This window comes from Acinonyx jubatus, chromosome D3, assembly GCF_027475565.1.
Source record: "Acinonyx jubatus isolate Ajub_Pintada_27869175 chromosome D3, VMU_Ajub_asm_v1.0, whole genome shotgun sequence".
Classification (NCBI taxonomy): domain Eukaryota; kingdom Metazoa; phylum Chordata; class Mammalia; order Carnivora; family Felidae; genus Acinonyx; species Acinonyx jubatus.
Window position 1 is genome coordinate 16,158,284 of NC_069392.1, and position 27,129 is coordinate 16,185,412.

General features: G+C 46.4%; 2 protein-coding genes across 2 annotated transcripts in view; both read right to left on the reverse strand.

The window, feature by feature from the left end:
• The window catches only part of GCN1 (GCN1 activator of EIF2AK4), a 58,321-nt gene extending 40,341 nt beyond the window's left edge, over positions 1–17,980 (reverse strand). The window contains exons 1-14 of the mRNA XM_027043943.2: positions 17,926–17,980; positions 12,914–13,016; positions 8,992–9,055; positions 8,349–8,480; positions 7,727–7,835; positions 4,336–4,434; positions 4,115–4,249; positions 2,918–2,986; positions 2,687–2,795; positions 2,141–2,215; positions 1,368–1,496; positions 795–845; positions 411–509; positions 18–191 (exon numbers count right to left, since the gene is read on the reverse strand). Of these exons, the coding sequence (XP_026899744.1) occupies positions 18–191; positions 411–509; positions 795–845; positions 1,368–1,496; positions 2,141–2,215; positions 2,687–2,795; positions 2,918–2,986; positions 4,115–4,249; positions 4,336–4,434; positions 7,727–7,835; positions 8,349–8,480; positions 8,992–9,055; positions 12,914–13,016; positions 17,926–17,943 (1,366 nt within the window). The 5' untranslated portion in view covers positions 17,944–17,980. The remainder of the gene's footprint in view (positions 1–17; positions 192–410; positions 510–794; positions 846–1,367; positions 1,497–2,140; positions 2,216–2,686; positions 2,796–2,917; positions 2,987–4,114; positions 4,250–4,335; positions 4,435–7,726; positions 7,836–8,348; positions 8,481–8,991; positions 9,056–12,913; positions 13,017–17,925) is intronic.
• Positions 17,981–20,604: 2,624 nt separating this feature from the next.
• RPLP0 (ribosomal protein lateral stalk subunit P0) lies at positions 20,605–24,758 on the reverse strand. The gene is made up of 8 exons (XM_015068563.3): positions 24,707–24,758; positions 24,316–24,417; positions 23,168–23,343; positions 22,968–23,055; positions 22,698–22,844; positions 22,411–22,596; positions 21,408–21,548; positions 20,605–20,836 (listed from the first exon to the last, which is right to left on the reverse strand). The coding sequence occupies exons 2-8, from the start codon at positions 24,367–24,369 to the stop codon at positions 20,675–20,677; spliced, it is 954 nt and encodes a 317-aa protein (XP_014924049.2). The 5' UTR covers positions 24,370–24,417; positions 24,707–24,758; the 3' UTR covers positions 20,605–20,674.
• Positions 24,759–27,129: the final 2,371 nt, after the last annotated feature.

Genomic DNA, 27,129 nt, shown 5'->3' on the forward strand with positions numbered 1-27,129 from the left:
CAGGGGAGGCATCTCACCTCGGAAGCAGGCCAGCATGCACTGCAGGTAGGCATGCCGCACTGCAGAGGTGGAGGTTTTAAGGCTGAAGGCTTTCTTAAACCATTCGGTGAGCTTCTTGGGCACTTCCGTGGTGAACCGGTTACACCAGAGAGCCAGGACAGAGACAGCGTGCACCAAGGTGCCTTCATGAACTAGGGCAAGAAGCAGAAATCCAGTCAGTTCAGCATCTCAGGCCCATGTCCAATCGCTGCCACCAGCACCCGAAAGCAAGCAAGGGTACAAGGGGGAGGAAGCCGTGATGCTTCAGGGGAGGTCTGCCTTCAGAAGGGGTTCATGGCAGGCAGCTCTGGCTGTGAAAACCGGAGTCAAGAGGGGATCCAGATTGCATCCTTACCATGCGGCACAGTTACCTTCTTGCTGGAGGAACGGAATGAACAGCTCAGCCACAGTCCCATTCAGGACTTGACTAGAAGGCCCAGACACCACGTGATGACTGACACTCCCGATCCCTGTAAGGCAGGGGATTTCCTGCTCAGCACAAAACCACAAACACAGGAGTCTTCCTACCGATGCCCACTTCCCTAGCGGCCATGCCTCTCCTCTGGCCATTAGTGCCTTTCCCTCAATCCCCCCTCCAGATGACCTGCCTTTTAGGGAAGCCAGGCCTCCCTCTCGCTAGACCCAAACAAGTCCCACCTGCCACACAGGCAGGCAGCAGAGTCCTGGAAGCCAGGCTGGGATGTCCAGGATTATCAGAGGAATCAAGATCCAATGACAGACCTGCCTTACTATACCTGAGAGGACGCTGATCTTCTGGGCTACAATGGTCAGTTTTCCCTCCGAGCCTGAGAGGAGAGACGGCAAAGATTCAAACTCCACGTCTGCCACGTTCCCCATGGGGGTGATTAATGTGGTCATGTGTGTGACACCAAGAGACAACCTCTGATTCCAGAAATAGACTTTCTATTGTGAAGCTGGGTTTATAACATTTCCTAGACTTTTTCCTGATTAGAACAGTAGTTTTGCTCTTACAGAAAATTTGAGAAACAAAAAATATAAAGGAAAGCATTTAAAACTCACCCACATGCCCACTACCCAAAGACATTATGAACATTCTGGGGTATTTCCCTCTAGTGTTTCCCTTTATGCATACAATAATGTCTACACTTAAAAAAAAAAAAAAAAAAAAGAGATCACCCCCAACTACACTGCCCTGTGCATGCTTATGTTCACTTCCCATGTCTCATTCTACTGAGAGCCCTCTCCTGGCCACACGGCCTTGACATAAGCAGACTCAGAGCCCCAAGTCCCAGGCAGGTTCCGGCCCCACAGCTCAGCCATTCTCATGGCCAGGAAGGCTTACTCACCACCAAGGATAGCAAACAGGTGCCTGGTCAGGGCTTCTGTCGCAGAAGAGTCGCTGCACTGGCGAGCCAGGTTCCGCAGTGCCAGCACAGCCTCATCCATCAGGCGGGGACTGTTGGACTTCAGCTGACCTGGACACAGAGAGCTGCAGCTCAGAAAGTGCTGAGAGCTGAGGATCCAAGCTTTCATCTTTGTCTTTCCATGTTCCTAATTCTTCCATCCATGAGCTGGGTGTTCTTGTTATAAAGAAGCTCGGGGCACCTGGGTAGCTTAGTGGGTTAAGTGTCCAACTTTGGCTCAGATCACGATCTCAAGGTTTGTGAGTTCAAGCCCAACATTGGGCTCTGTGCTGACAGGTTGGAGCCTGGAGCCTGCTTCGGATTCTCTGCCTCCCTCTCTCTCTGCCCCTCCCCTGCTCACATTCTTTCTCTCTCTCTCTCTCTCTCTCTCTCTCTCTCTCTCTCTCTCCCCCTCCCTCCCTCTCCCTCTCCCTCTCTCAAATAAACAAACATTAAAAGAGTATCAAGAAAGAAATTTTGCAAATGTAGTTTCTTTCTTTCTTAAGATTTTAAAGTAATTTCTACACCCAACATGGGTATCAAACTCACAACCCTGAGATTAGGAGCTGCACACTCTAACTGAGGCAGCCAGGCGTCCCAAATGTAATTTATTTCTAGACTGAGCTGTCCCTGCCCTTTTTCCTAAAATAATTGGGAAAATACATCCAAAACCCCAGGTGCCATCCCAGGGGCTGGAGAGGGGTCAGGATACTCACTAGCCAGTCCTTTCACAATGTCCAGGGCATACTGGCTGAGATCAAGAGTCACTGACGCCAGCAGACTGGAGATAGCTAAGGAGGACAGAAAATACACACCATGTCTATATTAGGTATAAATGCCTACTTCTGCCCTACTCCCCAGCCAATGCGCCACACCAAAGCAACCATTCTTCATCTCCATAAAGTCATGTGAGTGGTCACACCTTTGCCCCTATAGTTTCAAGTGCCACCTCCACAACAAGTTCAAACTGTCTAGAACAGATGTTCTTGACCTGAATGGTTTCCAGAAGGTTCCTGGACCTCTAACTAAAATTGTTTGCAGTATTCCAGGCCGATATACTTTTGTACGTCCTTTTAGCAAGAGGGCCCATGACTTTCCACATATTCTCAAAAGGGTCCCTGATCTCTCTCCCAAGGTCCCAATGAGGTAAACAGTGAATACATCCTTCACTCCATCCCCACCACTTCTGCGGCCAGGCGCCAGAGATGCAACTCATCAGGAAACCCAGCTCCCTCCCACCATCCTGTCTGGCAGCAACCTACTTTCAATAACATTCTCTGGACTTCTCAGTAAGGACTTCTGTATGGTGGGCAGTATCAGATCCTTAAATTCCGAGTGAGACATGTATCGGAGCAGAGGGGCACAGTTATCCTACAAAGAGAAAGGAGTCAGGCACCCAGACTTCATGGGAACAGACCAAGAATACAGGACAGCTCTGAATAAGAATTTAAATGGGATTTAGCTTGTCCAGGTAAGGTCTACTTCTCACTCACCAATAGATACTTCTGAGGCTTTACTTTGCTCATCAGGATGTTCTTCATATAAAAATCCAATAGGGCACTCTACAGAGTACAAAGACTGGTCAGACCAATATTCTGAGTATCTCATCACTGGCCTAAAAGATCCCTTTTGTGGGAGTGCCTCTAAAAACTACAAATCCATAAAAAATAAAATACATACATACATACATGAATAAATAAATAAAATACAAATCAGTGCCTAAATTTCAGCATCACATACGGAGGGCTCATTGATCATACCATTCATCATTTTAAAACCTTCCACAGCTTTCCAGAGCTGCTAGGATCCAGTCCAAAGTCCTTGGCCTGGCTCCCAGGCTGCCTGCTGACCTGCGGCTACCACTCACACCTCTCCAACCCCACTCACTTCCTCTGCCTGGCTTTCTCTGCCCAAAATACCCCTCCTTGGGGCGCCTGGGTGGCTCAGTCGATTGGGCGGCCGACTTCGGCTCAGGTCACGATCTCACACTCCGTGAGTTCGAGCCCCGCGTCGGGCTCTGTGCTGACAGCTCAGAGCCTGGAGCCTGTTTCAGATTCTGTGTCTCCCTCTCTCTCTGTCTCAAAAATAAATGCTCTGTCTCTCTCTGTCTCAAAAATAAATAAACGTTAAAAAAAAAATTTTTTTTTAATAAATAAATAAATAAACCAAAATACCCCTCCTCACCTCCTGACCTTGCTAACACCTATTCACCCTTTAAGTTTCTTTAATAGAGCTGTACCCGTGACCCATGCCCTCTGTCAGGTGCCCCAATATAGAGTATTACTGCTTCCTGCCCCTTTCCTTTGTAGCTCTTATCACAGATATAATCAGATGACCTATCTGTCTGATGGCAGACTCCTCACACTCAGTTCCCCAGAGGCAGGGATCATACCTCCCTGCATCACTGCTGCAACCCCAACAGCTGGCCCAGTGCTTGGCACATAGCAACTGCTCAGTTGTGGGAGACTAAATCATTACATGAACAGGCAAATTATCATCCCAATAACTATGCCAGGATTCACCACAAGCCAGAGCTGGAGGGAAAACTTCCCCAGCTCCTCAAACTTCATATATCAGGGAGAAAGGACAGAGTCTCATATGAGAAAACCAACAGGCTCAGAGAAGGCCAGGGGCTGGGGCCACAAGGACCAGATAAGATCCCCCTCCTCACTTCCAGTGAGTCCACCTGCCTTGTGCCGGTTGACCACATCCATCTCCTTGTGGCTTGTGCAAAACTGCACCAGCAGCCCCAGCATGCCTGCATAGTTCTGGTTGGGTTCCAGGCTGAGAATGGCTGACAAGTACTGCTCCACCAGCCCAGGGTTCTGAAGAGGAAAGTATAAAGCAGGTGTGTCACATGGTGGAGGGTGGCACAGAAGCAGTGTGCACCACCCACCATGCCTCCCGTCACCTCTTTCCACAGCTTGCTGAGCTTCTTCACAGCACCATCGACGGCGTGCCTGTGGGAGCCACCCAGCACCTCCAACAGGAGCAGGCACTGCACCTCGACCTGTCAGGGCCGGGACAGGTTCGAGTCAGGACATGAAACGTGAGTGGAGGCCCCCTGACCCTCACCGCCTGCCCAAGACCTTCATCGGGTCTGCTCAACTCCAGCTAGATCCTCTTCCCTCCCCCACCCCCAAATGGCCCTGGCCCAGAATTACATCTGTTCACTCGAACACGCCATTAATAAGTATTTGTTGAGCACCTAGGAGTCAGACAATGAAAACACACAGAGAAAAGAGAAGACACTACAAAATAAACACACTAGAATATATAATTCCAGTGAGGTAAGTCTCATGCAGGAAAAGGATAAGCATCCTGTTTCATATCTGCCTTGACTTTTCCTTCATTAATTCCACAAATACTTACTGAATACTGACTAAAGGGCAGGCACGATGCTGGGCACTTTGGATATGGAAGTGAAGACCGACAGGATGATCCCAGACTGTGGAGCTCACTGTCCAACCCAGAGTGAAACACGTAATAGGTGCTCAACTAAAAAACCTCAGACTTTATGTGCCACAAACACCCATCACTGGTGAGCAATCTGAATTACTACCCTAACAAAAATCATGTGCTTAAGAAGTCGGCTGTACTCCATTTGCACATGCACAAAACAACAGGTGCATGAGGTTCTTCAAAGGCCTACTAATGGTCATTTTTGTTGTTTACTGTCTCTTACTATAAAAAAAACAGTAAACAACAAAAATGGCCACCAACAGGGGATTAGTTATATATACTGCCATACCTCCACTCAGAGGATCAGTAAACAGTCATCAAGAATGAGAAATTCTTGGGGCAACTGAGTGGCTCAGTCAGTTGAGCGTCAGACTCTTGATTTCAGCTCAGGTTATATCATGGTTCGTGGGTTCAAGCCCCACATCGGGCTCCATGCTGTCAGCATGGAGCCTGCTTGGGATTCTTTCTCTCTCTCTCTGCCCCTCCCCCACTTATGCACACACGTGTGCTCTCTAAGTAAATAAATAAACATTTAAAAAAAGAAAGAGAGGGGCACCGGGGTGGCTCAGTCGGTTAAGCATCTGACTTCAGCTCAGGTCATGATCTCGCGGTTGGTGAGTTTGAGCCCCGCGTGAGGATCTGTGCTGACAGCCCAGAGCTTGGAGTTTGCTTTGGATTCTTTGTCTCCCTCTCTCTCTGCCCCTCCCCAGCTTATGCTCTCTCTCCAAAATAAATAAATAAACATTTTTAGAAAATAATAAACAGAAAAAGAAAAAAAACTCTTTATATGCTATGCTGGAACAAATTCTAAATCTGCTTAGAGAAAAAAACAAGGTGAAAGAAAAAAGTATGTTCAGTATGCTACTATATAAGAAACCCTGTTCAGCAGTATATACAGACAATGTATCCACACACACAAGGAATTAGTAATAGATGGACCCAGGTGGCTAGGGAGGGAAACTGGTGTAGCCTTCTATGTCTGTCCCATTTTGAATTTTTTTTTTTTAATTAGAATAGCTTTTTAAGCTTGCTGACACCACATTCAGAACTGTATTGCTGTTCCTCTCCTGAGAATGTTCTAACCCCTGATCTGGGCATGATTTGTTCCTTCATATCCTTCAGGTCTCTGCTCATATGATGCCTCCTTTGAAGCCTCCTCCCACTGTCACCCTGCACCACACTCTTTCCTCCTTCCTACCTGCCTTTCTGCTGTGTGACCTTCGTCTTACCATTTCTTAGCAGACCTGTGTGGCATCTACCTCCTCCACAAGAGTGTAAGCTCCATGAGGGCAAGGTCCTCTTTCCTGTTCCCAGCTCTTACTGCAGCTCCTAGAGAAACTGAATGAACTACGATCTATGTGTATGGTTGACATCGGCAACGAGTAAAGGAAAAACCCAGATTCGAGACGCTGGAAAAATAAACACAGTCTCATGCTCCTGATGCATTCTGTCCCACAAAGACAACACTCCAGAGTTGACCCCTGCCACTCGTTAACACACAAGTATACTTACCTACCTGGGATAATAAGAAATCACTGGAGATAAGACAAGGAGGGAGCCCCTGATAAAGCATCTTAAAAAGATGATTTTGGTAGCAATGAAACCCACACTCTGAAGGGGGTCCAATTCCACTATCCATTATGTATCAGGTTTCAGTGTTCTTACCCTTCAGGCAGTCACTGATGGCCACTCCATAGTCATCCCCAGAGGATTGCTGGGTAAGCTCCCAGGGACGAGCTCATCAATGTGTCTTATTAACAAGCTGCTTCAGGGAGAGGTGCTACAGTTTTCTAATGCCTCTCATTTACCTGTACAGCCCTCTGTAACGTTCCACAGCCCTTTCACACCTCGTCTTGAGCCCCTCTTCACGACAACTCATGGAGGTGGATGGGGTAGGTGGCACTTTTCCCCATTTTGCAGAAATGGGAAACAGATTCAGAGGTTACATATATGGCCAAATGTCATGGCTGAGAATCAGAACCATACCTCGGGTTCCTTTTCTTTTGTTTTAAAGTTTATCTATTTTGAGACAGAGAGACAGCACAAGTGGGCGAGCAGCATAAGCAAGGGAGGGGCAGAGAGAGGGAGAGAATCACAAGCAGGCTCCACACTGTCAGCACACAGAGCCCAACACAGGGCTTGAACCCACGAACCATGAGATCATGACCTGAAATGAAATTAAGAGTTGGATGCTTAACCAACTGAGCCACCCAGACGGCCCTAGGGCTCCTTTTCAATGAACCGTAAGACCATTCCTCTTGCCCTCCATTAAGCATATCTAGCTGTTCAAAAGAACCTCCCAATCTGGCCTATTGGGCCACCTCTGGTTAGCAGACATGTTGAAAGGCAAGGCAGAGAAGGTGGAAGAAGCAGGCACAGAACAGGTGGAGAGAATTAAAAGATCAAAACACATGGCAAGAAAATTCTGTTCCATTAGCCAGTTCGACACTGAAATCCAAACACAGGGAAAGGAATGATTAGCCGGAAAAATAATAATAATAATAATTTACATTACTGCATTTTCTAATTTACTTGCTTTCTGTCTTCCCTGCTCTGGCCTATCATGTCCTCCACGTATGCCCTGAAGGCAGGAATTGCCCATCAGTGTATTCCCAGAGCCTAGCACCATGCCTGACAGAGAAGCTCAAACACATGTGATGGACAGACGGATGTTATTATGTTGTACTCACGTCCATCCACCAGCATCACACATTCGTGACAATTCAGAGTGCTTGGTCACCAGCACCAAGAAGAGCACTTGGCCAGAGAAGGTGCTTCAACATGTCCCAACTCTGCGCAGAGAGCTGACTGCCACTACTGCAAAGACCCATGGAACCTACCAGTTTGTTCCAGATGTCTCCTTGACGCTTGGCTCTTGAAGGAAAGGCAATGCGCACCAGTAGGCAGGTCCAGGACAGGGCCAGCAAGGCAGCAGAGCCGCTACTCTTACTGCAGGGGGCAGGGAGGCGAAGGATGAGTGCAGAGCAGGAGCCTCCACCTTGGGGACAAATGCTGACCGCAAGGCCCTGCCTGGCATATAGGACCCTCCCTTGACCTACACCTGGAGAGAACTTGAAACTGTTTCCTCGTAAATCATCTGTAACAACTCAGGACAAGGAATGCAGAACTCAGCAGCCAAACTCCCACCTCTTAGCACTCAACAACCATAAAAACAAAAAAGATGCTTTCCCCTATTCAAACAGTGTCCAGTGGGCATTTGGTTTCCCTTCAAAATGGCCTTGCTTCCACTGGTTTCCCAACCCTGTTCCTCAGGAAAGCGGTTTGTCCACTGAGCCTGACATCCTGGCTCCTCCCTCCACACAGCAGGGAGACTGCTGGCGCCAGAGTTTCAGAGAGGAAAGACAGACATGCTCACAACTGCTCCACACAGGTCATCTGCACCAGCTTCTCCCGAATAGGACCCCGCCAAGCCCTGGTAGGCCACACATTTTATCTCTTTACCTGGGGACACCAGCTTTGGAGCCAATGCCTGAAGACTGCAGAGAGTGCAGAAGGTTCTTAGCAGTGGCTTCTGGCTGTGCCTCAGCCAACTGCTGGATGGCAGCCTGCAGGGCCCTGCGGGAGGCTGCATCTCTAGAGGAATGAATGAAGTGGAAAGATGAACACTGGGCGCAGGGGCAGGGCAGCTTAGGCCAAGCGCTGGTCTTTCTCAGGAAAATTGGATTGGACTATATATTCCAGTGGATCACAGATGATGGGATTAGGAAATAACCAGAGAAATCCACCTCCTCCTGGAATTCTGGAAGCAGCTAACAAGAGCAAATGAGCCATCAGAGCTGTAAGGACAACACCAACATTTATGGACCACTTACTACGGACCTCAAACCAGGCCAAGTGCTTTTACACGCATGACTGTTTATGGCGTACAGACTCATGACGTGGCAGGCACTGTCCCAGGAGCTTTACACTTACTAGTTACCACCTATGAGGTAAACAACAGCACAATCCCCATTCTGCAGATGAAGAAAACAGAGGCACAGAGAGGCTAAGGTGACACCTCTCCAAAGCCCAGCCTCTAACCGCTGTCTTGTACCACCTCTCTGCACAAAGGGCTGGAGGCACAGGGTCTTCAGTAGGGACTCACCTGTACCGGTGTAGAGTCAGGCAGAATAATTTGCAGAGCCCTTTCACTGCTCCCTCTGGCAGATCTGAAACCAAAGATCACACACAAATTAATCAGTAGAAACTACTTCATGAGCCCCTGCTTGAGCCAGGCATTCTGCCAGACATAATCTCTACTCACTGGACACTTCCCATAAGTTGGAGATAGAATTCCCTGGAGGAAACAACAGCAAAATCGTACTCCAGAAAAACACCTGGTATAGAAAGGCTGTCCAGCGGACATGTGTTAAAGGAATGAAACGAAGATGATGTTGGTGGCCTCAAAATCTAACATGCTGGCAAGTGACACTTCTGGGGCACTGGGACTATTCTGCTTCTTGACCTGGGTGCTGGTTACACAGGTAGTCAAGTTTGTGAATATTCGGCAGGCTGTTCGCTTATGATACATGAACTCTTCTTTATATAGTTTCTGATAGTTTTTAAAAATAGGACAAAATTTGGGGCACCTGGGTGGCTCAGTCAGTTAAGTGTCCGACTTTGGCTCAGATCATGATCTTGAGGTTCGTGAGTCCAAGCCCCGCATCAGACTTGTTGCTGTCAGCATGGAGCCTGCTTGGGATTCTCCCCCTCTCTCTCTGCTCCATCCCACCTTAAGTGCACGCATGCACTCTCTCTCTCAAAATAAGTAAATAAACTTTAAAAACTTAAGTAAATAAATAAATAAAAATAGGACAAAAATTAAAGTATTCTGAGGGATCTGAAAAAGGCAGAGCAGCTCTAACTAGAGTGGCTTCCAAGTTTCTAAGGATACACAAGCTTGGCCTAGTAGATTCGTAGGCTACGCAAAAATGGAAAGAAAGGGATATACATGCTGAGTGGTGTTAACATGAGCAAAAGTGCAGGGGCAAGAATGCACGAAGCCCATCAGGACACATGAGGAGGAAGAAGAGAAGTAGTAACACCCAGGACTTAATCAGCACTCACAAGGTGCCAGGCCCTGCTCCAAGCACTGACACACAGTAACTCATTTAATCCCTGCAAGATACTTGTATTACTGAGGTCACTTTAAGATAAAGGAATATTGGGGTGCCTGGGTGGCTCAGTCAGTTAAGCTTCTGACTGTTGATTTCAGCTTAGGTCATGATCCCACGGTTTATGTGATCAAGCCCAGTGGGCTACTTGGGACTCTCTTTCTCTCTCTGCCCCTCCCCTGCTCATGCACATGTGCATGCTCTTTCTCTCTCAAAATAAACTTAAAAAAAAAAAAAAGATAAACATGAGTCAGAGAAAGATAAATACCATATGATTTCACTCATTATGTGGAATTTAAGAAACGAAACAGATGAACATAGAGGAGAAAAAAAGAGAGAGGTAAACCATAAAACAGACTCTTAACTACAGAGAACAAACTGAGGATTACCAGAGGGGAGGTGGGTGAGGATGGGTAAATGGGTGATGGAGAGTAAGAAGGGCACTTGTAGTGATGAGCACCGGGTACTGTATGTAAGTGATGAATCACGAAATTCTACATCTGAAACTAGTATTACACTGTATGTTAACTGGAATTTAAATAAAAACTTGCCACTAAAAAACTATATACAGGCCAGCCAAGTGAAAGAGAAACTTTGGTTGTAGCAACAGGGGTCAGTAATGGAAAACCAATCTGTGGCCGGTTCTGCATGCTAGATTAAAGCGTGCAGATGAAAGGGAGAGGGTATGACTGGGGGAATGTAAGCCACAGTGTAAGGCCAACTCCAGCAGGAGACACCAACAGCCAAGGGCTGGCACAGCACTTCATACTTAAGGTACTGAAATGAATGGAGGGGCAGGGACCTTGTCCCCACAGGACCCTAAACACTGTATTGATCCCCTGGACTTGGGGCAATTTCAGTGACCAAAGGAAAGAATGACTAGGGCCAAAAACAGGTTGTGGCTGAGAGCTAACATACACTGGGTGCTTACCAGAGCCAGACATGGTGTTAAGGACTGTCCACACATGTTCTCATTTACTCCTCACACTAACCCTGTGAGGGAGGCAATACTGCCATCTCCATACTCAAAGCAAGGAAACTGGTTCAGACAAGTTAAGTAATTTGAACCAGGTCACAGAGCCTGAAAGTGGCAGAGCCATGGCTAGAACACAGAGCCTGTCTGACCTGAGCCGAGCCCTTCATCACGGACGGCTGTACTAGAGGTTTGTGACTAGAACGAGCAGGCACAGTAGATACTCCATCAGCGAGTCTCAGGGTGCAAGTACACAGAGGCAGGACTGAGGAAAGCTTCAGAGAGGCCTCAGGGCCCCACGGGCTGAGCCATGTTGACCATCTGCAACCAGCACTAGACAGCTTTGAGAAAGTCCTCAACTCCCAGCCTGGCAGAAAATACCTTTCCCCACCTTTGGTTAACTCACTTGGTTATCTGTCACCCTAACAAGAGGAGAGGCCAGAATGATTATCACTACCCAATAGCTCCTCCTTAGACTTAGAAAATTAAAAAATTGAGAACTAATGATTTCTTGAGGAGTAGACAACTTCCCATCATCAGCTTGCACATCAAAGTGACTAAACTTCTTATAAGTATCATTCACCCTGAACAGAAGAACTTCAGGGTGGCTGAACAGTAAAATCATCCTGCAAAGGCCCTGAGTAGTTCATGAACTTCACCCAAACATGTCCAACGCTTTACCCCGTCAAATGGGAAAAGGGCAGTATTCAGCAATTACATAGCAGAAGGCTCAGATGCTATGGCTGGGAAGGCATGTACAGCTGGTACCTTGTCACATGGCAGCCTTTTCTAACCATAATCCTGTTGAGAAAAGTTTCCGGGAAGACTTCTGAAGGTGCCATAAAACTCATACATTAAAGTGTTAACTAAGATGAGAATCTCTTAGAAGCTCACAAACAGGAATGTACTTAATTTACATGCAACTTTAACAAGCTTGGGTAGGTCACCAGGCGACCGTAGGTCAGAAGCAGCAAATGAGCACATGGCTGAAGCAGGCTCTTCACTAATAAGAAGTGAAAGCTGAGGGGAAGGGAGACCCAACTCGACACAGCCATGATTCTCAGACTTCAGTGAATCTAAGAATCACCTAAAGGGCTTATTAATACGCAGATGCTGGGCTCCACCTCCCCCACCCCCACCCGGTCTCTGAATCTGAGTTTCTGCGACAGAGATGAGAATCTGTATGTATCTCAAACAAGTTCTGACATAATGCTGATGCTGCTGGTCCAGGGACCACTTGGGAGGACCAATGCTACACAGTGAAAACACAACAAAAGGTAATTTAAAAGCTAATGAAGATTTATTGGATGAAAGCAAACTTTTTTTTTTAACGTCAGTATAGTTAACATACAGTGTTATATGAAGGCAAACTTGTCTTACACATCCCAGTAGGGAAAGCCCTCAGTTATGGTACAGAATCAGGATAACTACAGGTGCTCAATATTTCCCAAAATGTGTTCCCCAGACCCTGAACTGGTTTTCGGCAAAAGAGAGGTGCAAGGAAAACACAGGGTTAACAAAAGCTTCATAAAGTTAAAGCCCCTTCCCAGAATATGCTGTGAAACTCCCAGAGGGAAGCAGAAAATGTGGCCAAACACCTGTTACCACCTTGCTGACTTCCACGGAACACAGACTGGTGCCCCAAGTCGTAAAGAAAATGTTTTTGCACCTAGTAAATTGCCTAATATTGTTGGTATCTTTTAGAAATATTTCCAATCAAAATGGCTAAAACTGTAACAAATCTCTGGTACCTAAATGGATCAACTCTCCACTAACCCAAATGTTTCAGTGAAGGTGTCAGTGCACAGTACGGCAAGCAAATACGGCAAGTGAAGGCAGAAGGTGCTGCAAGGGAAAGAGACAGCCATGGTTCTAAACAGAGAGTACAGTTTACTTTGAAATGGAATCATCTCTCGGTCACATGGATGGAAAATAAATACCTTTTCCAGCAACACATTTCCCCAGTTCACCGAGGATTTCTCTCCGTTCCTTCACACTGGCTGTTGTCACCTTCCCCGCAAAACGCTTTAGTGTCTCAGAAACCTGTAAAGACCAAACCCACAGAGAAAATTTCAGCAAACTACAAAACAATGAGTGTGTGTGTGTGTGTGTGTGTGTGTGCACGCACGTGCGCACATGCGTGCTAGGGAAGCAGGTGCAGAATTCAGTGAAGCTCTAACCAAGGTTTCTCAACCTCCACAATGCTGACATTCAGAGCTGGATAATTCTTTGCTGTGGAGCCATCTTCATATGCTGTAGGATTCTGAATGGTGTTCTTGACCTCTACCCTCCGAGATGCCAATAACAGCATTCCACTCCTCCTGCCTCAGCTGACAATCCGAATTGTCTCCAGACATTGTCGAATGTCTCCTCGAGGGCAAAATCATTCTCCAGTTGACATGTACTGTTTTAACCCAGTCAACTAGTCAATACTGATATCTTACTTAAATTTAGACAGGGGCGCCTGGGTGGCTCAGTCAGTTAAGTGTCCGACTTTGGCTCAGGTCATGATCTCGCAGTTTATGAACTCGATCTCCACATCGGGCTCTGTGCTGACAGCTCAGAGCACGGAGACTGCTGAATATCTATGTCTCCCTCTCTGGATGCCCCTCCCCAACTCATGCACATGTGCAAGCACACTCTCTCTCTCAAAAATAAATAAACATTAAGAAAATAAATAAATAAAAAGAAAGAAATTTAGACAAAAAAAGGCAAGGCAAAAGGCCAAAACTTCAGGACAGAAAATACCCTTTCACAATTATGTAAATTCTGGTGAGGGCCCACCACATATCAGTGTCTTCCCTTTATATCAGCTCATGTTAACCTCCCACAACGGGAATGTCAGTATCCTGGCAGGTCATTAGCAGAACATAAGCACAGTGGCTGAAGGGTAGAAGGTAAAGAGGCTGAATCCCAGCTCTGCCTCTTACCAGCTGTGGAAACTCTAGCACCTACCTCGTAGGACTTGTTAGAGGCTAAGGGAGGGAGCTTATGTAGAGCATTTACTCTCCTCTCAGCACAAGGTCAGCTACTACTGCCAACAAGCCTTTGAGGCAGGCATCAGTATCTCCACTTTACAAGTGATGAAGGAGCAGACTCCAAGAGGGGAAGCCATTGCTCAGACAGAGGTTGAGAGCCACAGCACCTGCATTTTTGAAACTAAACCTGAAACCGATAGGTCCATTAACCACTGCTAACCAGTCCTTCGCTTTCAACCACCATCCATGTTAGCACAGCTGCATCCTCCGCACTGGGTGGGGGCAGTTTGCAAATATTCCGGAAAATCTGCTCCTGAGCAATATTCTCCAAGCTATAGAATGGACAAGTCATGGATACATGAGCACTAGAAAAGGCCATGGTAAGACCCAAGTAACTGACATACTGGTGCCCTCATCTTTTCCTTCTAAAGTTATTTCAGTGACAGGCCAGGTCTTACAAGTAACATACATAGAGAAGGGTACATAGAGACCTTAATACATAGAGGCCTTATTAGTAAAATACATAGAAAAGGGTACATAGAGAAACAAAACAATGTTAAGTTTTTCTTATATTTAAACCCCTGATGTAATTCTACTGGCAATGAGTAAACTCATGCCAAGACTCTGTCTTCCAGGGTTTTGTGATTGTTCCAAGTCATTGTTTTAATACTGTCTTTTTTTATAGTCATACATACAGATAATTAAAGAGTCAAAGTCATGTCAACCATACCTAAAAAAAAAAAAAAAGATCAAAGCCAAAGAATTCTGGGAAGTCTGCTAGAAAACCCAGTCCCTTGCCTTCCCTCCCCAAGAGCACCCTCTTTCACCAATTCTGGCTCATAATTTTGGCAGTTATCTCCATAATCTCTAAATAACTTGCTTGTACTACTACTATTGGATTTTTCCATTTTATTGCCTTTTACAGTAGCTCTTTCTCCAACCTCACCACACACACTCCCCACTTCCCCAACATAATTCCTCAGTTTCATAATATTGGCCAGCTCAGTTGTCCGTGTTTACATTCAACCTCCATTTAATATACTATGTTTATTATCCTACACAGCTTTATTAACCCTGGAGTTAATAAATGCCCTTTCCTACCTCACCTCAGTCTGCCTTGTTTTATCTGTCCTAATTGACAATTCAACCCCAAATTTTTTGCCACTTGTCTGCTTCTCACTTGACAAATTGTCTGCCTCTTTGGGCAGATCAGGTATTCTCCCAAGTCTGTCTTCCTGAAGAAATTATCTCTCAGAACTTGATGACCTGCCCCAATTTGGCAGTTGGCCCTCTATACTTGGGATATAGTGTCTCACCCTGAAAATGTACTTTCTTGTGTTTAGATGGAGCACATCCCCCATTTTGTGAAGTCCTTGCACATCTGAAAATGTTCTAGCTTCACACTTGAATTAAGTTTATTTGGATACAGAATACTAGGTTGAAATCATTTTCCCTCAGGATTCTGAAGACATTTCTCGCTGAGCTCCAGCTCTCAGTGCTGCTATAAAGTCCAATGCCATTCTGATTTTTGATCCTTTGTGTGAGACTTGACTTTTCCCTCTGCAAATTTCTAGGATCTTCTCTTTGTGTCTAAGGTTCTAAAATTTCACACCAACATTCTTTGTTGTGAGTCTATTTTCATCCACTGTGCTCAGCATTTTTGATCTGGAAACACACCCTCCAGTTCAGGGCAAGTTTCTTGAATTACTCTGTGGATGATTTCCTTGGATATTGAACCTCCTACTCTAGTCCTCACAGTGATCCTGTTTCACACTCTCCAGAGGAAAAAAAAAAAAAGGCCAGACTTTTGCCAAGGTTGAGAAAGACAGCTGGGGATCTGACTGCATCTGAGAAAAGCTCTCAACCAATCCTAATTTCACCCCTCCTGCTCACCCTCACTTCCAGAGGTCAGTTAATACCACCAGCTCCCATCTGTCAGAGATTCTGCCATGAGAATCAGGTTGCTTCTTAGCTTTCCCAACTGTCAGTTTGGGATTCATTTTCCCTGGGTCTACTAAATCCTTCCCATTCAGCACTTTAGAGTTTCTAAAAGTTTGCTGCTGTTGTCTGCTCTCCATTCTCCCAATCCTTGTGGGAGTACTTTTTTAAAACCTTTTAATAGTTTAAGGGGCGCCTGGATGGCTCAGTCAGTTGAGCGTCCGACTTCGGCTCAGGTCATGATCTCATGGTTTGTTGAGTTCAAACCCCACATCCAGCTCACTGCTATCAGTGCAGAGCCCGCTTTGAATTCTCTGACGCACACTCTCTCTCTCTCTCTTTCCTGGCCCCACCCCTGCTCACACTCTCTCTCTCTCTCTCTCTCTCTCTCTCTCTCTCTCTCTCAAAAATAAACATTTAATAAATAAATAAATAAAACCTTTTACCCGTTTTAGTAAGCGTTGAGGGGACAACAAAAATAGATGCATAAATACAACCCACTCTCTACCTAGAATTCCCACACAGCTGTCTTTCCAGGTTAATATTAAATTCTTGGCTATAGTTTCTCACAAATATGAACGAACTTTTTAGGTTCAAAGCTCTTCTTTCTCTAAATCAGAAAATGAATGTTGCCCACTTGATACCCCATGAGAAAACTGAAGAAGTGCACACCAAGATGTTTCACAGAAGTTTTTTGTTGGTGTGACCAGATGAAAACAGCTGCAAAGTCCACAGGTTTCTCTCGAGTGGCATTGTCCAATACAGAACTTTCTGTGATGATGGAAACAGTTCTTCTGCACTGCCCAACACAGTGGCCACATGTGGCTACCCACACACTGAAACGTGGCTAGTGCAACTGAAGAACTAAATTTGTTATCGCATTTACTTTTAACTAACTTAACTAGCCATTAAATATCCGCATGGCTAGTGGCTACCATACTGAACACACAGCTCTAGAGAGATGTTTTTGTACTTGAGCATTAATGCTAAATATTCAGCATGTGTCCCCTAACCTCTTCCAAAGTACCCAGGAGACTAAGTTTTTCTTTCCAGGGTTCTGTGTAACACAACTCTAAACTAATTACCAGCCCCTTGCACAGGAGATTCTCAATACACAACTTGCCAGCGTTCATGGGTAAGTGCTCTCACTCTCTGGCTTCAGGGCCTCCATATCAAAATCAGTTAGTCTCCTTCCCCTAGAGATTCAAATAAGCCAAGCTGTCCTTTAGACATCTGTTTTTCCTATATTATTGCCTTTTTCACTCTATAACTACAAACAAAGCTAAAAGGAAAGAAAAAGTTTTCCCCAGTCCTTCCCTGAACTACAAGGTACTCACTGGTGAAAAAACACACAAGGATGACAAGGCTCTTCCAAGGTAGTAACAGTTCTCTTACTTTCGACCCTGGACCTAATAACAACCAACGTATAAGGTGCCCTACTTTATGTCACTGAATCCTCACAACAAGCCTCTACCATAGGTATGACTTTAGTCCCATTTTACAGACGAAAAGACTGAGACCTGGCGGAGTTAAGTAACTTGCCCAGTGTCTCGTGGTAATCGAGCTGGGACTCAAATTCGGATCTGTATAAATCCAAAGGCTATGCTCGAAGTCTCTGCACAAAGTTGGTGCTCGAGAAACGTCTGCTGAATGTAAAGTTTAAGGAGTCTGCGCTGGCCGGGGCTCACTGTTGGAGCGCTGTGGGAAATGCGGCAAAGACTAGTAAAGGGGAACTTCTGCAACTCCAGGCTCGGGGAGGGCCCCGCCGGACAACCGCTGCCGAAGCCCAGGCCGGAGCCCCGGACTCCTCCAGCCTGGGGTCGGTCTGCGCCGCGCGGGCCGGGCCGGGCCGGACCAGGAGCCGCGAGGGGACGGCCGGAGGCTGCCCCGGGGCCGCGCCCTCCGCAGCCACCGCTCCCCCCCCGCCCCCCCCCCCCCCCCGGTACTCCTAGGCTAGTGGCAAGGGCGGTCCGGCTCGGCGGCCGCCGTCCACACCCAGCCGCTGGCCGCGTTGGCCCCGCAGCCTACCGCCTCACCTGCGTGTCCGCCGCCATCCTGCCGGCGCTGACTCCGGAACCGCTTCCGGAGCGCTTCCGGGTCACAGCGCGGGCCCACGCGGCAGGGCGAGGCCAGGCTCCCGTTGGGGCCGGGCCTGGCGCCCCCGGGCGGGAAGGCGGCCGCTGCATCCCTGAAGGGGAAGCGGGGAGCGAGATCCAGAGCCGGTGCCCGTGCCAGGAAGGTCGAGGCCTCTTTCCCGAAGGCCTGCTCCTCAGCCCCGGGGCCTTCTCAGCCTGGCCTCGTGGGAAACTAGGGCCTTTGAGGGTGTGTAAGGCGGTGAGGCCTCCAACCCCCTTCAAGTCGGCAGGTCCTGCCTGGACTCCCCAACGTGGGTCTTTATCCAGTAAAGACCACACTCTTTGAAGAAAGTTTCCTAAATGGCAGAACTGAACTAGGTAAAAGTGAGACAGTGAACTAGTATCCTGAGTTTGTAACCCAGTGGCGGACAATGTAGGACAATGTAGGAGGACAACGTAGATCTCACTGCCAGGGAAGTATTCAGGAGATGTGAGGCGCCTGCCCAGGGTGAACCTGGTTCCAGGCTGGGAGCCAAAGGGTGGGTGGGATACTGAAGGTAGGAACAGGGCCTCGTGGTCCATGGGGCGTTTTCTAAATTTTCCGTGTAGATTGGCCAACTCTAATACAGTTTAGTGAATGGGGTCTGCCCAGTTTAGTTGTTGGCCCTCTATTAGCCTGTTATCAGTAATGGCGTTCAAACTTTAAAATACGTTTACATCATGATCCAGTACAGATTTGTAACGAGGATTTGTACGGTAGATTTGTAACCTACCCTTTCAGCAATCATGTTTTATCTCTTTAGACACTACCTACTCATCATGAATTGGATCACCACCTAATTTGAAAAACACTGCCAGTGGGGTGCCCGGGTGGCTCAGTCAGTTGGGCGACCGACTTTGGCTCAGGTCACGATCTCATGGTTTGTGAGTTCGAGCCCCCGCATTGGGCTCTGTGCTGACGGCTCAGAGCCTGGAGCCTGTTTCCGATTCTGTGTCTCTGTCTCTCTCTGACCCTCCCCCCTTCATGCTCTCTCTCTGTCTCAAAAATAAACATTAAAAAAAAAAATTTTTTTTTTTATATTTTTTTTTCAACGTTTATTTTTTTGGGGACAGAGAGAGACAGAGCATGAACGGGGGAGGGGCAGAGAGAGAGGGAGACACAGAATCGGAAACAGGCTCCAGGCTCTGAGCCATCAGCCCAGAGCCTGACGCGGGGCTCGAACTCACGGACCGCGAGATCCTGACCTGGCTGAAGTCGGACGCTTAACCGACTGCACCACCCAGGCACCCCAAAAAATTTTTTAAAAAAAGAAAAAAGAAAGAAAAACACTGCCAGTATCTCAACGGACACTACAACTACTGAAAGTTATCTTAGAGGCACCCAGGCTAGTGGCCAGATGGGCATGGAAATGATTCTGGTATAATAAAAATACAGTTAGGGGTGCTTGGCTGGCCCTGTTGGTGGAGCGTTAAGACTCCTGATCTCAAGTTGTGACTTTTGAGACCCAAGCTGGGTGTAAAGATTACTTAATAAAATCTTGTAGGGGCACCTGAATGGCTCAGTCACTTGAGTGTCTGACTTGAGCTCAGGTCATGATCTCTCAGTTCAGGAGTTCGAGCCTCACATGGGGCTCTCTGCTGACAGCTGAGCCTGGAGCTTGCTTTGAATTGTGTCTCCCTCTCTGCCCTTACCCCACTCGTGCTCTCTTCCTCAAAAATAAGCATTCTTAAAAAATAAAAAGTAAAATAAAACCTTGGGGCACTTGGGTGACTTAGTTAAGTGTCTGACTTCAGCTCAGGCCATGATCTCACAGTTCAGGACTTTGGGCCCCATGTCAGGACTTGGGATTCTCTGCCCCCTCTGTTCATGATCTCTCTCAAAATAAACTATTTAAAAAATAAAATTGGGAATGCAAGCTAGTGCAGCCACTCTGGAAAACAGTATGGAGGTTCCTCAAAAAACTAAAAATAGAACTACCCTACAACCCAGCAATTGCACTAGGTATTTATCCAATGGATACAGGTGTGCTGTTTTGAAGGGACACGTGCACCCCAACGTTTACAGCAGCACTATCGACAATAGCCAAAGTATGGAAGGAGCCCAAGTGTCCATCGATGGATGAATGGATAAAGATGATGTGGTGTGTGTATATATATATATATACACACACACACACACAGTGGAGTATTACTCAGCAATCAAAAGAATGAAATCTTGCCATTTGCAACTACATGGATGGAACTGGATGGTATTATGCTAAGTGAAATTAGAGAAAGACAAATATCATATGACTTCACTCATAGGAAGACTTTAAGAGACAAAACAGATGAACATAAGGAAAGGGAAACAAAAATAATATAAAAACAGGGAGGGGGACAAAATATGAGACTCATAAATATGGAAACCAAACAGAGGGTTACTGGAGGGGGTGTGGGGGGGGATGGGCTAAATGGGTAAGGGGCATCAAGGAATCTACTCCTGAAATCATTGTTGCACTATACACTAATTTGGATGTAAATTAAAAAAAAACAAAATGTCACCACCCTCAAATAAAGCTCTACTATTTACCATGGCTCTAGTTTCTAGTATACAGCACTGTGAACCTCAAAATGCACAAAATGGAAGAGTCCAGAGACAAATTTTAAGAGAAGTAAGCCTTTATTTCCTTGTTTCACAAATAAAGCTGGCTGAATTGGTTGCTTTTGGTGATTAGTCAAAGAGACCAAATCCCATATCCTCATCTGATTCCTCCGACTCTTCCTTTGTTTCAACCTTGGCTGGGGCTGCAGCAGCAGCAGGTGCAGCAGTGGTGGCAGCGGCCACGGGGGCAGCAGCCACAAATGCAGATGGATCAGCCAAGAAGGCCTTGACCTGAAGCAAGTGGAAAAGTTCATGATCAAAATGGTCATCCACAATCCCTACTACCCACAACCCCTCAGTTCTAGTTAAATGGCCAGTAACTTCAAAGCCATGGAAACCTTCCCTGGAAGTAATCAAGCAAGACAGCTTGGCTATGGCCTGGTGAGTTTAGGCCCAGCCCTTAGCCCTCAACTAACTAGCCCTTCTTTGGGTCTCTAAAGTCAAAGATACACCTCCGCTGCCCCCCAACTTCTTAAGTATACTCTTAAAAAAAATGTATCTGCTTTGGGGGTGCCTGGGTGCTCATTCAGTTAAGCATCTGACCTCGGCTTAGGTCATGTTTTGTGAATTCGAGCCCCACACTGAGTGAACTCAAGCCCTGCTTCAGGTGAGCCCCATTTCTCCCTCTCTGCCCCTCGTGAGATTCTCTCCCTCTCTCTCTGCCCTTTGCTCACGTACGCCCTCTCTCTCAAAAAAAAAAAAAAAAAGTATCTGCTTTCTAAAATACAATTAAAGCACAACTCAGCAGACTGTCGTCCATTTATCCTCCATTAGGCCCCCTGTGGTCCTAGTGGGTTTTTACCTTTTCAGCAAGTGGGAAGGTATAATCAGTCTCCACAGACAAAGCCAGGACCCGCTTATATCCATTGATGATAGAATGGGGCACTGATGCAACAGTCGGGTAACCTATCTGCAGACATACACTGGCAACATTGCGAACACCCTACAGAGGGAGAGAAAAATTACATTTCAAGGGAGATATCTTATAGACAAGACCATGAGGTCCAAGCAAAGTTCAACAGCAGACAAAATTTGCTAAGTCAGCATCTTCGCTTCACACAGACACTTCACCTCGTACTAAATGCTTCTGGCAGGGCCAATTCAGATCCAGTCATTTACAAATGCTTTTACCCCTATTCCCAACATGAGTATTTCCTATACCATAATGAAGGCATTTACTTAAAAAGTCACCATTTTGTGAAAATCTGAACAGTTAAGATAAGCATTCAACTGTTACAAAAAAATGTTGAGCCAATTCCACGTTAATTTCATCCACTAGTGAGATCTCCAAGCAAACAGTTAATGGTACATATAATTCCAATTTTTCATTTGTCCAAAAAAAAAAAAAAAAAAAAAAAAAGGAATTCCATCTTCCTTTCACCTTATTCATCAATTAAAAAAATATTTTAATGGCAAAAACTAAGCAAGATGTTTCCACAAAAAGTCAGTCCTTCCCAAACAGGATTCTAGCAACACGTGTATTACACTGTCCTCATTTTTCTCATTTCTCCTTTGACTCATGACTCTATGCAAAATCTCATGACTTATTGCAGACCCTAGAATTATGGTCCTCACTCTGCGACCAGTGCTGTTAGATGGCTTTATACTCATTAATTCACCGAATCCTTCAATAATTTTGTATTATTATTGCTGGTCTACAGACGAGGAAACTGAAGTAAACAAAATATCTGCCTCTGGTTACACAGCCAGTTGCAGCTACATAGCCAGTATGACAAGCAGCTTCAGACTGCAGCTGAAGCTCTCAACCATTAATGTACCAAGGGCCTGACATGGACAGTATGTACCTCCAGGAAGCGAGAATGCAGGGTCTCCTCTGTGATGTCAAGCACTTCAGGGTTGTAGATGCTGCCATTGTCAAACACCTGCTGGATGATCAGCCCAAAGGAGAAGGGGGAGATGTTCAGCATGTTCAACAGTGTGGCTTCGCTGGCTCCCACTTTGTCTCCAGTCTTAATCAGCTGCACATCACTCTGAAGAACAAGGTAGGATTAGCAGTTAACACCTAGACAACCAGCAGGTCCACAGCAACCAAGCCCCCATTTACTTGCACTAGCAAGCCAAGCCCACTCACCAGGATTTCAATGGTGCCCCTGGAGATCTTAGTGGTGATGCCTAAAGCCTGGAAGAAGGAAGTCTTCTCGGGCCCCAGACCAGTGTTCTGGGCTGGCACAGTGACTTCACATGGGGCTATGGCACCAGCACGAGCAGCAGCTGGCACCTGAACGAAAACAGTAATGAGAAGTCTTCTCTCCACAAATACAAGTTGAGTACGGTCAATTTTGCTTTCAAGGAGCCAAAATTAACGACAAGATCTCTTTAGCCAACCCAATTCTCCCCTTACCTTATTAGCCAGCAGCATGTCCCTGATCTCAGTGAGGTCCTCCTTGGTGAACACAAAGCCCACATTCCCCCGGATATGAGGCAACAGTCTGCAAAGAGAAGTTTACAGAAAACCGTCACCTTTCAGCACCATCCTTCTCCAGGGAAAAGGAGAAGGGCACCGAGAAGGGAAGACAAAGATGCCCAAATGAATTAACTGACTTCTCCAGAGCTGGGTTGTTCTCCAGATGCCCTCGGATGGCCTTGCGCATCATGGTGTTCTTGCCCATCAGCACGACAGCCTTCCCGCGGAGGGACATGCGGATCTGCTGCATCTGCTTGGAACCTACGTTGTCTGCTCCCACAATGAAGCATTTTGGATAATCGTCCAAAAGTTGCTATGAAAACAAGCCAGAAACGATGTTTTAGCAGGAGGAAAAGAGGAAAAACAGCAAGAGAAACCAAATCCCACAATCACTGACTTCCATCTCCCTTCCTTCCTTCTATGCTTTCGAAACGATTCAGAAACTGGGACAATTTCTTCCACCAGGAGCCACCTGAGTTGTAAAACTGACAGATTTGTCAATCTGTACCCTGAATATGTACAGTGAAGATTAGGTCTCTACATTCAATCCCCAAATTTTATTGTAGCATTCATTTTTAATTTTTCCCCAGTTATGAGGCATGTTTCTATCCATTAAATGGCTGCATCAACAGAAAAAAAACATTCCAAATAAGACTAGGCTTGCAGCATTTTAAACAAGACAAAACAAATACAACAAAACGTCACTTGCATAATCTAGGTTGTAGATGTGTGATTCCTAGACAATTCTTTTAAGTTCTCTGTATGTCTGAAAACTTACAAGATTAACAGGGGAGACTAGATTAAGCTCCACAAGGCAGCCTAATGCACAACAGCATGGTCTGGGTTTCTGGGAAGACCCACCTCAAGAGCACCCAATAGAATACACCTGCAAGATGTTTGGTATCTTGACTGACAACACCTAAATGTGCAACAAGTTGCCACTTTATAATGAGTTATTCATTGCCTCATTCGTTACAAAATGGAGGCAGAAGCGCAAAACCACGATGAGTGCTATTTGTAAGCCAGACAGACCAGAATATGAATGCTGTCATCTTAGGAGCCAATTAACCTGCCTGAACCCGTTTATCTGAAAAAAGGGGGGGGGGGGGCGGTTGGGGAGGGCGGGTAGATCTCCACAAACTGTGGAAATCAAATGAGACTTTCCTAAAATGGTCATTTAGTAGCTGGCACCAAGGAAGTGCTCAGCACATGACAGCTGATCGTCCCTATTAGTGCCCAAGGCCCAAGCAGCATAATGCGCGATCGCGACCCACCCCGCACTTACGATGATCTTAAGGAAGTAGTTGGACTTCCAGGTCGCCCTGTCTTCCCTGGGCATCACGGCGGTGCGTCAGGGATTGCCACGCAGGGTTTAAAGACGATGTCACTGAGGAAAGAGAGAAGCTCAGGCAACCGTCCGCCCCGACACCCATCCCCATGGCCTTGTCGGACTCCAAACACAAGGCCTACGCAGAGCAGGCCACGCGTGAGCGCCCGCCAGCCCGAGCTGGGGCTGCCGCCGCCATCACCGTCGCCACCCCTCGGGGAGCGCAAGCCACCTCCAAGGCCCCAGCCCGGACAGGCCCGGACCCTGTCCCCCACCAGGATCCCACAAACACCCCCCATCCTTCCTTCCCGCCGCCGGTGCCCGACACTACCCCAGAACCCATACGAACCTCTCACGAGGACGCCTGGAAAGAGGAGGGGCTTACGCCGGCGCACACCTTTTATATGTGAATGAAGCGGCCAATCAGAAGACGCGGACAACGTCCCCGGCTATTGGCTGGTGCCGCCGCCCGTCTGGTGACGCACAACTAGTGTAGATCGGCATTGGATGATATTGCTGCCACTCCAGCCAAAGGAAAGCCTTCTTTAAATAAAGTGGTTAAGAAAGGCGCTGCCGGGTGTCCGGAGGCGCTCTGTTAAAGCGGCTGCCCTCTGCTGGGCTGGAGCTGCTTGTGTGTGGGAACTAGAGCTTGCAAACGGAGCGTTCAAGTTTTTTCCTGCCACCTAGCCAAATCGCAAATTAAACAGTACGATGTGGAGCTAAGAAATAATTGCATATGCTTTAGAAACAGCATAGTCTCTTGTCTACAGTTTCTTCTTCTCCCTACCAAAACAGAGGAATCTTTTAAAACTTAAGTTAGATCATTTCTCATCCGCTCAAAACTCCTCAAAGCCTTCCCATTTCCCTCAGAGTAAAAGCCTAAAACTTAAAACTCCCTACAAGGTCCTGCATGATCTCCTCTGGACCTACCCTCCTATAATTTATTTTCCTACTGACTCATTCGCTTCCACCAGACTATGCTCTTCCCTGTTTTTCCAGAGCATGCTCCCAATTTATGGTCTTGCAGTAGTAGCTAATCCCTCTTCTTAGAAGGCTCCTTGCTGGTATCCACAGAAGTAACAACTCCAAGTCTTGGCTCAGATATCATGCACTCAAGGAGGCCTACGCTGATCACCCTATTTAAAATTACCCCCAAAATCCACTACCACCACCCCCACTCCTTCCTTACTCTGTTCTATTTTTTTTTTCCTTTGGTAGCACTTACACCTTTTGTTTGCTTTTTGTTTTGTTTTTTAGCACTTAGACTTTATAACACAGTATGTAACTTATTACGTTGTTAGTTGTCTGTCTCTCCCCACAAGAATGCAGGCCCCACAAAGCAGAGACGTTTATCTTATGTCTGGCACATAGCAAGCACATAATAAATATTTGTTGAATGAATGAATGCAAATTTTGCAGTCAGAAGACCTGGACCCATACCCTTCGTCACTTACCCTTACCCTTACCCTTCTTACCCTTACCACTTGCTAACTATGTCATCTTAGGAAGTGATTTCACCTTACTGACCCTGTTTCCCTTTCCTTAGCTGTAGAATGGGGATAATCAAGTATCTACATTCTAGAAAGAGTTGCTATGAGGATTAAATGAGATATGTAACACGTATCTTAACAGCAGTCCCTGGAATGTAGGAGGAAGTCACTAAATACTAGTTTATTTTATTATACATTCATTCAACACTTATTTGAATGTTTATTTATTTTGAGAAAGAGAGAGAGGGAGCACACGCAGGGGAGGTACAGAGGGTGAGAAAGAGAATCTTCACCAGGCTCCAGCCTCAGCACACAGCCCCATGCTGGGCTCCATCCCATGACCCTGGGATCATGACCTGAGCCGATATCAGGAGGAGTTGGACACTCAGCCGACTTAGCCACCCTGATGCCCTCAACACTTATTTGAACACTTGTGCTATATCCATAGTTTTTTGTTGTTGTTGTTGTTTTTGTAATGATTGAGCTTAGATCCTAGGGCAGAAGCATGTTTCTATCTTCACTCTTTTCACATGGCCAAGTTACAAATTCCTGTATTTTTGTTTCAAAGTTTCCTAGTGCCTCTGACAACCAGCTGTTTAGAGGACTGTTGGAGTCAATTACTGCCAAGCTCCCTTTCTAATGACAATGTATTACTGCATGCTCATCATTGGGCTAAGTACTTTGTGCACATTACTGCTGTGAATCTTTGCAACAATTCCCTGAGGAGGTACAGTATTAGTAATTCCATTTATTGGTGAGAAAATTCACAGAGGTTAAACAACTTGCCCAAGTCCTTCAACCAGTAAACAATGGCTTGGGGTGTGGGGCCGGGCGCCTGGATGGCTCAGTAGGGTTAGCATCCAACTTGGCCTCAGGTCATGATCTCCAGGTTCACAAGTTCCAGCCCCACATCTGGCTTGCTGCTGTCAACAGGGAGCCTGCTTCAGATCCTCTGTCCCTTTCTGCCCCTTCCCCCTCATGTGCACATACTCCCTCTCTCTCAAAAATAAATATTTAGAAAAAAAAAAACAAAAAACAAAAAAACAAAACCAAAAACCCAACAACCCCAATGGCTTTGGAACTGAAATCTAGGAGCAAGTTCAAAGCCCATGGGCCTCATAATGCTATACAGTCCCCTCCAAACCCTGAGGCTGTTTCTCCCTAACCTATACTTTTCCGTGTATATACATACTCATATGGTACCTTTCCAAGGACATCCTGGCTCTGATGATATAAATATCATCTCTAATTGTAGTACATCAATATAATGGAATATCATGAA